The sequence below is a fragment of the Sarcophilus harrisii genome, chromosome 3 (assembly GCF_902635505.1).
Source record: "Sarcophilus harrisii chromosome 3, mSarHar1.11, whole genome shotgun sequence".
Taxonomy (NCBI): domain Eukaryota; kingdom Metazoa; phylum Chordata; class Mammalia; order Dasyuromorphia; family Dasyuridae; genus Sarcophilus; species Sarcophilus harrisii.
In genome coordinates this window covers 43,294,066-43,308,225 of record NC_045428.1, presented here as the reverse complement: position 1 = coordinate 43,308,225, position 14,160 = coordinate 43,294,066, and the positions used below count along the sequence as shown (strand labels likewise).

General features: G+C 38.3%; 1 protein-coding gene across 5 annotated transcripts; it reads right to left on the bottom strand.

The window, feature by feature from the left end:
- Window positions 1-3,025: 3,025 nt before the first annotated feature.
- Window positions 3,026-13,855, bottom strand: LOC100916721 (transmembrane 4 L6 family member 4-like). 5 transcript variants are annotated; one of them, XM_031957787.1, is made up of 6 exons: window positions 13,630-13,853; window positions 11,543-11,775; window positions 9,782-9,871; window positions 7,817-7,953; window positions 5,625-5,815; window positions 3,026-3,222 (listed from the first exon to the last, which is right to left on the bottom strand). In XM_031957787.1, the coding sequence occupies exons 2-6, from the start codon at window positions 11,594-11,596 to the stop codon at window positions 3,044-3,046; spliced, it is 651 nt and encodes a 216-aa protein (XP_031813647.1). In that variant the 5' UTR covers window positions 11,597-11,775; window positions 13,630-13,853; the 3' UTR covers window positions 3,026-3,043. The 5 variants fall into 5 exon arrangements, with proteins under 5 accessions (XP_031813647.1, XP_031813648.1, XP_031813645.1 ...); XM_031957788.1 differs by lacking the exon at window positions 13,630-13,853 and adding an exon at window positions 13,012-13,276; XM_031957785.1 differs by lacking the exon at window positions 13,630-13,853 and adding an exon at window positions 13,012-13,268 and having other exon boundaries at window positions 11,206-11,775.
- Between the last annotated feature and the right edge of the window lie 305 nt (window positions 13,856-14,160).

The window sequence follows — 14,160 nt, the reverse complement described above, 5'->3', positions numbered from 1 at the left end:
ATTTTCTCATTAAGGGAATTTTAAAATGCTTCCTTTGACATAACATATGCAAAGTGCTTTGGAAACCTTAATGCTCTATAATGAATATGAGCTCTTACTGTTAATGAGATCAAACTTGTCAATGTCCTTCCTAAAACATGGTCCTGGACTTGAGAATTGGAATGGTGATTTGACCAGAGTAGAATCTGACCTTGGATTTCATGACCTCATTTTGCCTCCATATATTTTCTGAACTAAATTAAGCATATTTATTGGGGGGGGGCAAGAAGGCATATTTTATAGCTTCCAGTTTCAGAAATCATTTTGGTTGATTGAATGTTTTTCAGTTCACAGAATCTTTGTGAATCTAGAAGTCCTTTTGTACATCTTCCTGCCCCCAACTTTCATTTCAGACATCAAAAAACTAAAATATAGGCTCATTAAGAAGGTAGTCTATTCAATAAGAAGAATGAAATGGAGAATCCAGAGCAATTTTGACACTAGCAATTCTGACACAAGGGAAAATCTTTCAAAATGCACATAGAGGCAAGGAGCTTTTGAGACTTTTTGATGAGAATGGAGAATTCAAAGTACCAGAACTCATGCAAGGAGGAAAACACCTTTTGAAAAGATACAACCATGGAATTTGGGAGCACTGAAAAGGGTCTCATCAGCCATCTACTTTCATTCCTACCCTGATAAAATTTCCACTATAATACACCCTAAAAATGATCATCCAGCCTTTTCTTGAAAATCTCCAAAGAAGAAGAAACCCACCATCTCTCAAGACAGACCATTACATTTTTGGATAGATAGAATGGTCAGCAAAATTCTCCGATAAGCCTCAAATTTTTTCTCTTTCTGATTTTTACACATTTCTCCTGGTCCTGCCTTTTAAGGACAAACAGAACAAGTCTGACAAACACATTATGAAATTGCAGCTAGGAGATTGCTGCCAGCAGCTGCACCAAGAACTCACTTAGGATTTGACTACTGTTAAAAAGAAAAGCAGCTTCCTTTTTTCAGTTTCCCATCAGAGGTGCTAGTTTTTTTCTACCTGATACAGTGTGAATTGTTAGCACCCTGTAAATGTTGACACTCTGAGGCAAATCTTCATTCACTCACTCCTAGTTACAGGTCTATTAAGACACCCTGAGATAAATCCCTGTTTAGTCACTTATTAGCTTCTTGACTATATAAACCAAATCTATTAATTAATCTGGCCTTACTTTGTTTGTAAAATGACACAAGGGTCAATTACATGCCGAGATCTCTTAGGTCTAACATCTTGTGATTCATGAAATGGAGACCATCACTCACTATTTGGGGGCACATCAAAGTTTAGTCTTTGGTCTCCCAACCCAAGGCTTCCTTCAACAAAACAGGATGCCCTCCATGAATTCTACATTAATTTTTTTGTTTTTCTATTATCTTCCTACACATAATACCTAGTCCATATCTCTAAGGCAAAAAGTTAAAAAATGTATTCTTCAAGAGACAATCTAATTATAAGTAAAGTTGAAATGGCAAAATTACTTCACCAAAAGAGCTTCTCTTTGTACACATTATATTTCTTCCTGTAAGAGCTCAGGAACCATTCCTGAGAAAAAGTCACAGGTATGTTATCAATTTGTTTTATTTCTTTTTCTTGCCTGAATGGAGAATTCAAGAGAAGAGCAAGAAAAGATAAGGTTTTCTTATATGTATGAAAGAAAAATAGGATGGAAAAGGAGATCTCTTCAAAAAAATTTTTTTAGATAATAAGAGAACATTTCATACAAAAATGAGCATGATAAAAGACAAAAAAATAGGGACTTCACAAAAGTAGGAGAGATTAAGAAGAGATAGCAAAAATATATGGAAGAACTATTGAGCAAAAATCTTATCATTGATATGGAGGTTCACAACCTGGACAATGAAGTCAATTGGACCTTAGGAAGCATTGCTAATAAGAGTAGTGGAGGTAGCAGAATTTCAACCAGCCAAAAAATAAAAGAAGCAAACGTGGAACAGCTGGTTGGTTTAAGATTGGAATAGTAGTATAATAAGGCTGTAATTCACCTTATTTAACTTATATACAGAATACATCATGCAAAATGCAGGCTGGATGAAGCAAAAATTGGAATTAAGATTGCTGGGAGAAATATCTCTGATATGCAAATATCACTCTAATGGCAAAAATGGAAAAAGAATTAAGGAGCCTCCTGACAAGGGTGAAAGACAAATGTGTAAAATCAGGCTTTCAAGCTTAACATAAAAAAAAATCAAAAACTAAGATCCTAGCTACTCTCAGACAGAGGGAAAACAAATTGAAATAGTGTCAGATTTATATTAACCTCAAAGATCACTGCAGACAACTATTGCTTCCATGAAATTAAGTAATTTTTTCCTTCATTGTGGCAAATCTGGACAGCATATGAAAAAGCAGAGATATCATCTTGCCAACAAAGGTCCATACAGTCAAAGTTATAGTTTTTCCAGTAGCAGTGTATGACTATGAGAAACTTAAGAAAAGCTGAGTACTACAGAGTTGATGTTTTTGAATTATGAGGATGGACAAGAATTTTGAGAGTCCTCTGGATGGCAAGGAAGTCAAATTAGTCAATACTTTAAAAAGTTAATTCAGAATTCACTGACAAGATAATACTGAAGCTAAATCTTAAATACTTTGGCCACAAAAGGAAAAGATAGGACTTAATGGAAAAGCCCCTGAGTTTGGGAAAGACTGAAGGCAAAAGGAAAAGGGGATGGGAGAGGATGAAATGACCGAGTGTGTCATGGAAACTATGAATATGAACTTGAACAGACTTTAAGAAATAGTGGAGGATGGAAAGGGTTAGTGTACTATGGACTGTGGGATCATGAAAAGTCAGGCACAACTAAATTACTGAACAACAAACCCCACCTCAGCTACGTTATATTGAAATCAAGAGAAAAGATCAGTAAAACTGAAAAGGCCCATCACAATGCAAAGGAAATAATGAGATCTCAAACTTCTGAGTAAAAGTATCAATGTGGAAAGTAGCCAGAGAAATGGTTTCATGTATTGTACTTGGACCATAGTTTATTGCTCTTTTTTGAACATGTGATTTTTAACTTGAGTTGAAATCCAAAAAGGTTGTTGCATGGATGAGAAGGCAGCAGGATTTTCCAATGATGATGAAAAAGAAGCATTCTTAGATCTTCTGTGAGCATAGTAGAATGTTATGAAGAGTCCATCACAAGGTTTTGAGAGGTCTGTGCCTCTAGAGGGAAGAAAAAAGTAACAAATTATATTGCTATTCAATCTTTTATGTATTTACTCTCACCACCATACAAAATCAACTGCAAAATTGCTATATTTTATTTACAAGTTTTATCATTCATTGAATGTAGCTGAAGTTTCAGCTTAAATTACTAAATAGTAATTATGATAATGATCATTCCTTTTTTTGTCCACTTATACATGTCCCAATGAATTGCTCATTTTGATTCTATTTCTTATCTTCTAGTGGTAGTGGATAGTGCATCATGTCTTAAGTCAGGAAGACTTAAATTCAAATATAGCCTCAGACACTTATTAGCTGTGTGAGCCTGTGCAAATCACTTAACCTCTCTTAACTGTAAAATGGGGATAATAACATCACCTCCCTTTCAGTACTGTTGTGAGATAATTGTAAATATGCAGTGTCTGGTATAATAATGCCTCCTTTTTTATCCCTAAAATATTTGAGCATCAAAAAATTTGATGATTATCTACTATGATCTTTTGAATTTTTCGTGAATCAATCCATAGAGAACTCTTTATTTGTAAGCTCCCTCTGTAAATGCACATCAGTGATTCCTCTGCATCTGCATAGCCTTTACAAGTTTTGGGAGGAGGGGAGGGAAGGGGAAGGGAGGTATTAGGAACTTAAGTGATTTATCCTTTGGTCATATAGCTAAGATGTCAGGAAAATCTTAAACTCTTGTCTTCATGGCCTCACAGCTGGCTCGCTATCCACTATATCACAATACTTCATAACGGGAATTAACTGGATTTCTTGAGCATCATGGTAGCAAGCTCCCTCCCAGTGGAACTAGTTGGAAGCAATAAATTGATGCTATCAAATAATAAGACAAAATCTTAATACAGAACCTTTAGATTTCTTTAAAAAAAAATTCTCATTTTGATCTCAATGGTATTTTCAACCAGATTTGTGATTGAGAGAAACTTCAAAGAAAAATCTAATTCAGTTCCCACCCAAGCATGGTACCAGGTTCATACATACTGAATGTGTGAGCATTTCAAGGCTTGATAGTATGATTTTCTATCATCAAGTCACTTTCTGATAAAATTAGTAAATGTTAAGGAAACACAGAAACTGATACAGTCCAATATTCTCATGCTTCAGAAAGGTCATTTCTAGCAAAAATAATCTTGTTGGGGATGAATATTTTCATTCTTCAAATTATATGACAATGAATCACTAAGTTATCTACCCTAAACAATCAAAGAAAAAGTCAAAGTATCAATATACAAACCATTTCTTTCATATCTCTGTACAAAGAGACTACAAACCACATTTTGGAGCTCCAAACTGTGAACTAAGTGGCTGCCATTATTGGAGAAGGACAAACTATGGTACGTAACAAAACTTCTTAACTCTGGGTCATGTAACTCATTGTGATGGTCATGAAATTGTGATTTATTGTGTTTGATTTATATGCCTATTATATCTACTTATATACTTAGGGTCATTTAAAAATTTTTCAGGTGAAAAGGTGTCACAAGTGGAAAAAGTTTAAGAAGTCCTAAGGGTATTATTGCTGCTGTTCAGATATTTCAGTCATGTCCAACTCTTCATGACCCTATTTTGGGGTTTTCTTGGCAAAGATAATGAAATGGTTTGCCATTTCTTTCTCCAGCTCATTTTACAAATGAGAAAACTGAGGCAAATAGGATTAAGTGACTTGCCCAGAATCACACACCTAGTAAATGTCTGAGGTCAGATTTGTACTCATGAAATCTTCTTGATTTCAAGTCCAATGCCATTGTTGTCTGTCCTTTGTTTTTCAAGAGGGCCATGACATCTGGGAAGTGATTCTATGCCATGTAAAGTGAATTAGATTTAAGTGAAGGTGGACTGTGCAAAGTCACCAGTCTCACTTTCTCCTCCAGTCCAATGGCAAGATATAGATCAGATGACTGGAAATAACCCTGTATACAGTGGGAGATTTTGACCTTCTTAAGTTATTAACATCTCACTTTGAGGCAACACCCATTCATTGATTAAGCCTGGATTTAGAAACAAAATATATCAATGAAAATAAAAAGATCAATTTAAAATAATACTACTAACCTTGGAATCATTTACCCTATATACATATTTAACCATATTTTGTCCATATGATCACAAAGAGCTACACAGAGCGCTGAAATATTTGGTCAACTTATTTTATCAAAAGTGCTTTTAATGCTGACCAAAGATTATAACTGGTTACATATTCTCACTCTATAAGTAAATTGGAGTCAATCAGACTGATTGAGCTTTGGGTCCTGGTCTAGGTCTCTGCTAGGAAGATGCAAAAAGCTATTTTATTCTAGTGACCAACCAGTCACACTCTCCTGAGTTTAACTCAGAAGAAGGAAACATAATGTGAAAATGGCAAAATGATTTACTTACCCTTATGTGACCATGGGCACTTTTCTGACGTAAAGATTGATCCTAAGAGACCAGACATCACCGTACAGATGCATATTGCCAATTGAGCACTACTTACTAGCACCTGAACGATGAAAATACTCAAGTGCCAAGGTATAATATGAGGGGGACTTATGCAGTCTTTCCAATAGTTCAAATCGACTAGATAGTTCCTAAGTGAGAAAGGAGAAAGTTACTGAGAAGACTAAATCGATTCTGTATCATTTTTATTGACTTATTTACAATTAAGTTTTTCCTGTTACTAAGTAATGGTTCTCTGCCTCTGAACTTAGTTCAGAAATTCAGCTATATTGTAAAGACTTAAATTTAGAAACCTAGTTCTGCTCATCACTGTTCTGATCTTGACTGAAGGAAATCTACTATCCTTAGAGAATACAAGTGGGCACTAGAGAGGGCAATCCAGTATCTTTACACTACCAAGGAATCCTTCAAGGATGACTGATTTATTATCCAAAAAAGTTGGTTCCTTTATCTGTGACCTTGCAGGTAGACTCAAACAATAAAATGTTCTTACTCATGGGGAGGGAAGAAGGTTTTTGCTAGCCCCTCTTTCCCAATTTCCAATTAATCATACTGTTCTCCACACATAAGCTCCAAAAGTCATGTCCTTACTGCCATGAAGCTACCAACCCAGCATGAAGTCCTGTTCTTTGTTGTGTATTCCCCAAAAAACTATAAAAGGGGAGTTCAGCTAGGTTCTTTAGCTAGGAAGCAGACATAGATTCATTCTCTTGGCAGGCAATACTGCTGTTAATAAAATGTTGTCTTGCTCAGTAGGAATTTGTTTCAACATATCTTTGCCAAATTTCATTCATAATTTAATAATGTTCATTAATTCATTCTTTTATTTATTCAACATACATTTATTTTCAATTCTGTAAAAGAAATTATTCTGGCACTGAGAACATAGAGGTGAAAAGTGACATAGTTACTGCCTTTAAGAAGTTTATAGAATATTGGTATTGGAAAAACATGAGTCTGAGACATAGAGAGGGAGGAATTCATCCTCAAAATGGAAGCAAACAGCAGAATGGATTAGAAACCAAAACCAACAATATGTTATTTACAAGAAGCATATTTGAAACTGTGAGACACACACAGAGTTAAAATAAGATGCTAGAGTAGAATCTATTAAACTTCAGCTGAAGTTAAAAAGGCAGGAAAGCAATCTCAGACAAAGCAAAAGCAACGATGAAAGGATATAACAATTTTCAGATGAAGAAATTAAAGCCATTTCCAGGCACATGACAAAATGCTCTAAATCACTATTGATAAGAGAAATGCAAATTAAAGACAACTCTGAGTTTGGCTACAATGACAGGAAAATATGATAAATGTTGGATGGGAAAAACTGGAAAACTAATGAATTGTTGATAGAGTTGTGAATTGATTCAGCCATTCTGGAGACCACTTTGGAACAATTTCCAAAGGTCTATAAAATTGTGCATACCCTTTGATCCAACAGTGTGCCACTAGTGGGTCTGTTTCCCCAAAAAATCATAAAAATAGGGAAAAGGACCCACATGGGAAAAAATGTTTGTAGCAGCCCTTTTTGTAGTTATAAGGAACTGGAAATTGAGTGGATGCCCATCAGTTGGGGGAAATGGCTGAATTAAGCTATAGTATATGAAGATAATGGAATATTATTGTTCTATAAGAAATGATGAGCAGGCTGGTTTCAGAAAAGTCTGGAAAGACTGACATGAACTGATGCTAAGTGAAGAATAAATCAATGACTTGGGCATACAACTAAAATCAAAAAAGGAACTAATTAAAAATCTCCTTTTACACACCAAATTGGAAATTCTGAAAATCAAAGGAGAGATTAATAAATAAGGAAAAAAAGTTGAATAAAAATAAAACTAAGAGCTGGTTTTGCGATTTAAAAAATAAAATAGATGAATCATTTTACAAATGAGGAAACTGGAAAAAAAAAAAAACAGGGCAAAATGACTTGCCCAGAATCACACAGCTAGCAAATATCTGAGGCTGGATTTGAACACTAGTTGTGGGATTCCAAGCAACTCACTTGAACCTTGTTTACATTGATTTCCTTATCTCTATGGGGAGAAAAAGCAGAGATTGCCCAGAAGAATGCCCCCCAAAATAGTCCTTGTATTAAGAATGCATATATAAATATTGCCTGTCCTTACCCTTTATGGAAAGGATATTCCCAACTGTCACCTCCTACAAAACATTTGGGACCCTTATAAATAGCAAACAATGCCATAAATAATCCATATGATGATCCTAGGATTCCAACACAAGAAAATAATGCAACATTCCCATTCTGAAAAAGGAAGAAAAGTAAATTATTCTTCACCCCTTTGAGAATAACTTCATAAAAATCATTGGCAGGTAAAGCTTCTATTCTGATAAAATTGATAATCCCAGTGATTTTTATGTGAGTGATTAGTTTACTTTAAGGTCTGCAAGATGCTTTCCTCCCAGCAACCACATGAGGTCAATAGTGTAAATATTTTTTGAGTCATTTTAGTCACATCCAACTCTTCATGACCCCATTTTCCTTTTCCAGCTCATTTTACAGATGAGGAAACTGAGGCACAGAGAGTTAAGTGACTAGTTCAAGGTCATACAACTAGTAAGTATCTAAGGCTAGATTTGATTAAATCTTGGGAGATGAGTCTTCCTGATTCCAAGCCTAGCTGTCGATCCATTGTGCCACCCTAGGGAAAATATTACTATCCCCATTTTACAGGTAGAAATTGAGTCTCAGAAATTATATATTCTGCATTATCTCTACAAGCATCAATTTTCTCATCTAGAAAATGAAGATAATATTACCAGTCCTACTATCTCTAAGAATTGAGGGGGCTTTTTTATTTTTGTTGGTGAGACAATTGGGGTAACCTGCCTAGGATCACACAGCTAGTTAAGTATTAAATGTCTGAAGCAGCATTTGAATTCTGATCCTCCTGACTTCAAAGCCAGTACTCTCTCCACTGAACCATCCAGCTACCCCTACTTCCCAGAACTGCTGTCAGGCATAAGTGATCTAACATCCAAAGAGTGCTTTAAAACTTCCATGTTTATATCCCAAAGAGATTATAAAGAAGGGAAAGGGACCTGTATGTGCACAAATGTTTGTGGCAGCCCTTTTTGTAGTGGCTAGAAACTGGAAACTGAATGGATGTCCATCAGTTGGAGAATGGCTGAAGAAATTGTGGTATATGAAAATTATGGAATATTACTGTTCTGTAAGAAATGACCAACAGGATGATTTCAGAAAGGCCTGGAGAGACTTACACGAACTGATGCTGAGTGAAATGAGGACCAGGAGATCATTATATACTTCAACAACAATACTAGATGATGACCAGTTCTGATGGATCAGGCCATCCTCAGCAACGAGATCAACCAAATCATTTCTAATGGAGCAGTAATGAACTGAGCTAGCTATGCCCAGAAAAATAACTCTGGGAGATGACTAAAAACCATTACATTAAATTCCCAATCCCTATATTTATGCACACATGCATTTTTGATTTCCTTCACAAGCTAATTGTACAATAATTCAGAGTCTGATTCTTTTTGTACAGCAAAATAATGTTTTGGTCATGTATACTTATTGTGTATCTAAGTTATATTTTAATATATTTAACATCTACTGGTCATCCTGCCATCTAGGGGAGGGGGTGGGGGGGGGTAAGAGGTGAAAAATTGGAACAAGAGGTTTGGCAATTGTTAATGCTGTAAAGTTACCCATGTATAAATCCTGTAAATAAAAGGCTATTTAAAAAAATAAAAAAAATAAAACTTCCATGTTTTTATATATAGACACACACACACACACACACACACACACACACATATATATATGTATATGTATATGTATATAAGTTATATGCCAATGCTAACAACCTATCATGTGAAAAAACTTCAGAAGTTATTTTTTTTTGGGGGGGGGGCCCACTGGCTTCCAAAGGTGTCTCCTTTTCCTCTTTCTTTCCACATTCCCCATGCTGCCTTCTTAACTCAATTGGTCCAATACCAACAAGAGTATAAGCCTCCAAAGTGAGAATCAGGGATTATTTTGCTGATCTGTCCTAGGCCAGTGACACTTCTGAGCGTTGTCAGTTCCTTCCTTATTCACTTACTGAAAGTGACTTCACACAGAGTAAATTGATAATGCATGCATAGCAGTCAAGTTTTTTCATCCTTAAGTATACAGTAGCAGGGAAAAGTATCTGTTAAGAGAAGGAAGAAGGAACAAATAGTGAGTTTAGGCAATGGTGAAAGAGTTCTAGAGTCCTCCAAACTGACAGCAATCTCTGACTACTTTCTAGTGAGGTTGGAAGTACAGAGCAGATGGACATAAAGTACATTGGCAGGTGAAATGTCATGTGTGGTATTCTTTCTTTTGATCTTGAAATGGTCATTGAACCTGATTAAACACTTGTTCTTGTGCATCAAGATAACTGTATAAATATGTATACATATATTGGATTTAACATATATTTTAACATATTTAGCATGTATTGGACTATCTGCCATCTAGGGGAGGGGGTGGGGGGAACAGAAGATTTTGCAAGGTTTAATGCTGAAAAATTACCCGTGCAAATGTTTTGTAAATAAAAAGCTTTAATTTAAAAAAAAAATTTTATAATGAAGTTATCTGCTATTAGCTATTATTATTGGGATTATTAACACCTGCATAGCACAGTCCATGCCTGGATAGCACAGGATAAATGACACTCGTGTCAACTTTTTAATCTGGGACCAACTGAGAAGGCTTCCACCCAGTTAATGGTAGAAAGGACACAGGCCATTTGGTAGCTCTTTCTCCTAATTCTTTTAGCTAATGAGGTGCTAAACTCACTCCTATCTGTGTTGCTGAAAGACGAGAGTTTTTAAACTCGGTACTTTGGGAAAAGCTTCCATTCCCTTCCTGTTTATAGTTTTGGATATAACTGATAATTGAGCGTTTTTTCAGAAGGGATACGTACTATGTGAGTAAATGATTTCTTGGTGCTTTTATGGGGGGGGGGGGGAATAGAATCGTCTGTAATCAGCATATTGGGAAACAGCAAACAGCCCATTTGGCCAAAGTGGTAAATAAGCAAGAGATTATACTGTGAATGATTTAAGAAGCCAGAGAGCACTTTGTTTATATTAAATCCTTATAAAGAACACAAAAGGACAATAAAGTCACCAGAATTTTAGTGGCAGTTAGGTAGTTAGTCAACAAGCATTTATTTATTAAGCACTTGCTATACACCAAGTACTGAGCTCTTAGAGACACCCACAAAAAAGCAAAAATATAGTGTTTGACAGCTCAAGAAGCTTATGGTCATAAGGAGGAGGCAACTCCTACAAGGTAAAAACAGTGTAAATGAGTAAATGCATCAGCAGAGAGCCAAACTCAGGAAGCAGGAACTAAACATATCCCCAAATCAACTCACAGCCCCCAAGTGTCTAAGTACTGATGAAAACGAAAGGGCAGGAGCCAGTCCAATACTTCTGAAAGGGGAAAAATGAACCATGGGTAGGTCAAGTTGGAATTTTTGATTCATTTACTCACCATGACCCCACTTCCCAAAAGTCCTCCAAAGCTCCAGGCCTCATTAGGTATTTTGTCAATTGATACTCGTTGCATTGCAGGGAAGAAGAGGAGAATATTAAGTATCATACTTAAGATGGCCATATGCAGGAGTGTCGCCCCCAGGCAATGAGTACAGTTTGTAGAACACATCGTACTGAATGATAGACAGATGCCTTTTAGCTAGCAAAAAAGCAGCCCCCATAGACCAGGCTCTTGACTTGACAGGGCTAGCCCAGAGCTTGTGAATGGGTTCCTTCTCTAATGCAGTCCTGAGGGCTGGGGAAAATGGAGATGAGATTCTAAAGGGTCTGCAAACCTTGCCCTGGAGATGCTGCCACTTCTCGGACACAGGAAAGGTTCCCCACAGCATTCATAGAGTCTTCTTTGCCCTGGAATGCCCATATAGTTGGTTACCTACTGAGTGGTCATTTGACCACTGAAACCAGTAACTTCTTTTATTATTCTGGCAATAATTGTGTCACTGGAACTGAAGAATGCAGCTGGAAAAAACATGACTTTGGATCTGCCTTTGGTTCAAGCGTTTGTCCACTGTGGAGAAAAAAAACAGCATAAAAAAAAAAAAAGAAAAAAGGAAAGACATGATCAAGTGGCTAGAATTCAACCAGACGATCTCTATAGATAACAATTCCCTTTACTACAAAAACTGCTGAGAATTCAGCAGTTAAACACAACAGAATTGGACCATTAGTACAGAGAGAAAAAAAATTGTCATCCACAACTCTTTGGGCTTGACTATGCTCCCTAAAAACCTGCAACCAGTGTTTTAGTAGGTACCATCTTAATGAATATTTGTAATATCCAAACCACATGAAATGAAAAACTTTCAAAATATAGAGACCACAAAAGCAGAAAGAAGCACCTTGTCTTTCTTCCTTTTTTAAAATTCTGCCTTGTGATTTTGATTGTTGACTAAATTATAAAATGGGCATGAGTACCCCAGTTCTTTGGATACCAAAGGAAAGCCCACGAGGGGGCAATGAGAAATAAGGTGGCAATCACACTTAAACACAAAAGATATAGGAGCAAGCAGTCCATAAAGGCAGTTGTCGAAAAGTGATACTGAGGCACACAGGGATGGGTAAGTAACATGGGGGAAGAGAATGGGGATGGAGAAGGACAAACTCATAACCTTGGATTAGAGCTGAAAGCACTCAGCAGCATGGATCCGATAAAGAGGGAAGAGGGCTCAAGAGACAGAACTTTGAAGTCTAGAGCCTTGGAGGTCTGGATTTTGTCTGGACAAGAAATCTTGACAGCAATGTCTGACAAGATATCTCCTCATTCAGCCACATAATTGGGATATGGATTTGGGATAATGTAAGTTTGTAAGTGATGCTCCTTTTATCTTTGTAATGATATATAAAGATATAAGGATCAAGTAAGATTTGTTTGAAGATGAGGAAGACATGGGCACTTTTATAGACAATAGAGAGTGAAAGATTGAAAATATATGAAAAAGTAGAAATGATAGAGAGGGTAGTTTATTGGAGGAGTTAAGATGGAAGGGAGGGAGGGAGGGAAGGAGAGAGGGAAGAAGGAAGGAAGGAAGGAAGGAAGGAAGGAAGGAAGGAAGGAAGGAAGGAAGGAAGGAAGGGAGGGAAGGAGAGAAGGGAGGGAGGGAGGGAGGGAGGGAGGTAGGCTTTTGTGGTGAGGATGAAATGAAATCTTTTCGTGCAGCACGGGACACTGCAGGCATTTAATACTCGTCCCTTTTCTCTTCCCCCTCCCATCCTGTGGCTCCCTTGCACAAAGCAGACGCTTAACTGTCTGGCTGGCAGGTACGTCGGGCGGGGCTCCCAGAATGTGCGGGAGACGGGGGTGTTCCTTTCTGGGAGTCCCCAGAAGGAAAGCTCCGCCCCCTCCCAAGCGCCGGCTGCGGGGAGAAGTCTCGGTTACAAAGGCAGGGGACACCTGCTCCTGAGGAAGAATCGCGGCTGGAGAAACCCGAGAAAAAACCGCGCTTTTTGCCTCAAGTTTTGTCGTTCTTGTTGTTGTTTACAAATCCAGGCCTCGATACCGCCCAGGCGGGAGCGCACTCCTTTATCCGAAGGGTTCCCGTTCTCTCTGGGTGCTCGCCAGGGGACGAGGCGGGGGTCCTGCCCCGGCTCCAGCAAGCGGAGTTCGCAGACTTTGCTAAATGCATTTCACTGTGAGGCGGCTCGCTCCCTTTGTAACCCTGCGTGCGTACTCGGGCGCTCAGAAACCCCAGGCCGCCAGTCGCTGTAGCCACAGGCACCGTGTGTCCGTTTGGAGGTGCCCCCGGTCGGGGAGAAGAGCGGAACGCTCAAATCCCAGGAGCCTCCCGCAAGAACCCTCCGCCCTGTTACCAGCCTCGCCCCGTCCCTCACACGCACAGATTACATCGTGTTTCTTTCTACTTACCTCCGTTTCTGTTGCCTCCTCGGAAGCGGGGTGCAGTAGCTTTGCTCGCACAGAATGACATTCAAGAAGCCAGATCAAGGGGCCCCGGCAGCAGTTAGGGGGCCTGCCTCACTGAACTGGGCTCGCGGGGATAAGGGATGGGAAAAACAAACGGCTGGTAAATCGGCGGGAGACCCGCGCTTGGACCGACAGGGCAACTGGAACTCCGCGGAGGGCTGGCGCCCGCCCCTGAAAATGGAAGCAAAATACAATTAGAGAAGACAGAGAAAAGGGGGCCTTCTTCCCTTAAAGCGTAGTTCAAGCTGTCACCTTCGAGAAGCCGGTCCGAGGCCAGCCCCTTCCAATCCTAACGGGATTCAGCTGAATCTTTAATTTCCAAAATAAGCTCACTGAGGGTTGGTTAGTTGATTGGTTCCTTCGTTCTAGAAGGGCACCAAAATGACAGCATTGTGTTGGGTTAAGTTAGTGTGTATGGCTAATCGGACTAATAACTGAGGACAGAAACTTGTGTCACCCCTCTATTTATTCCTG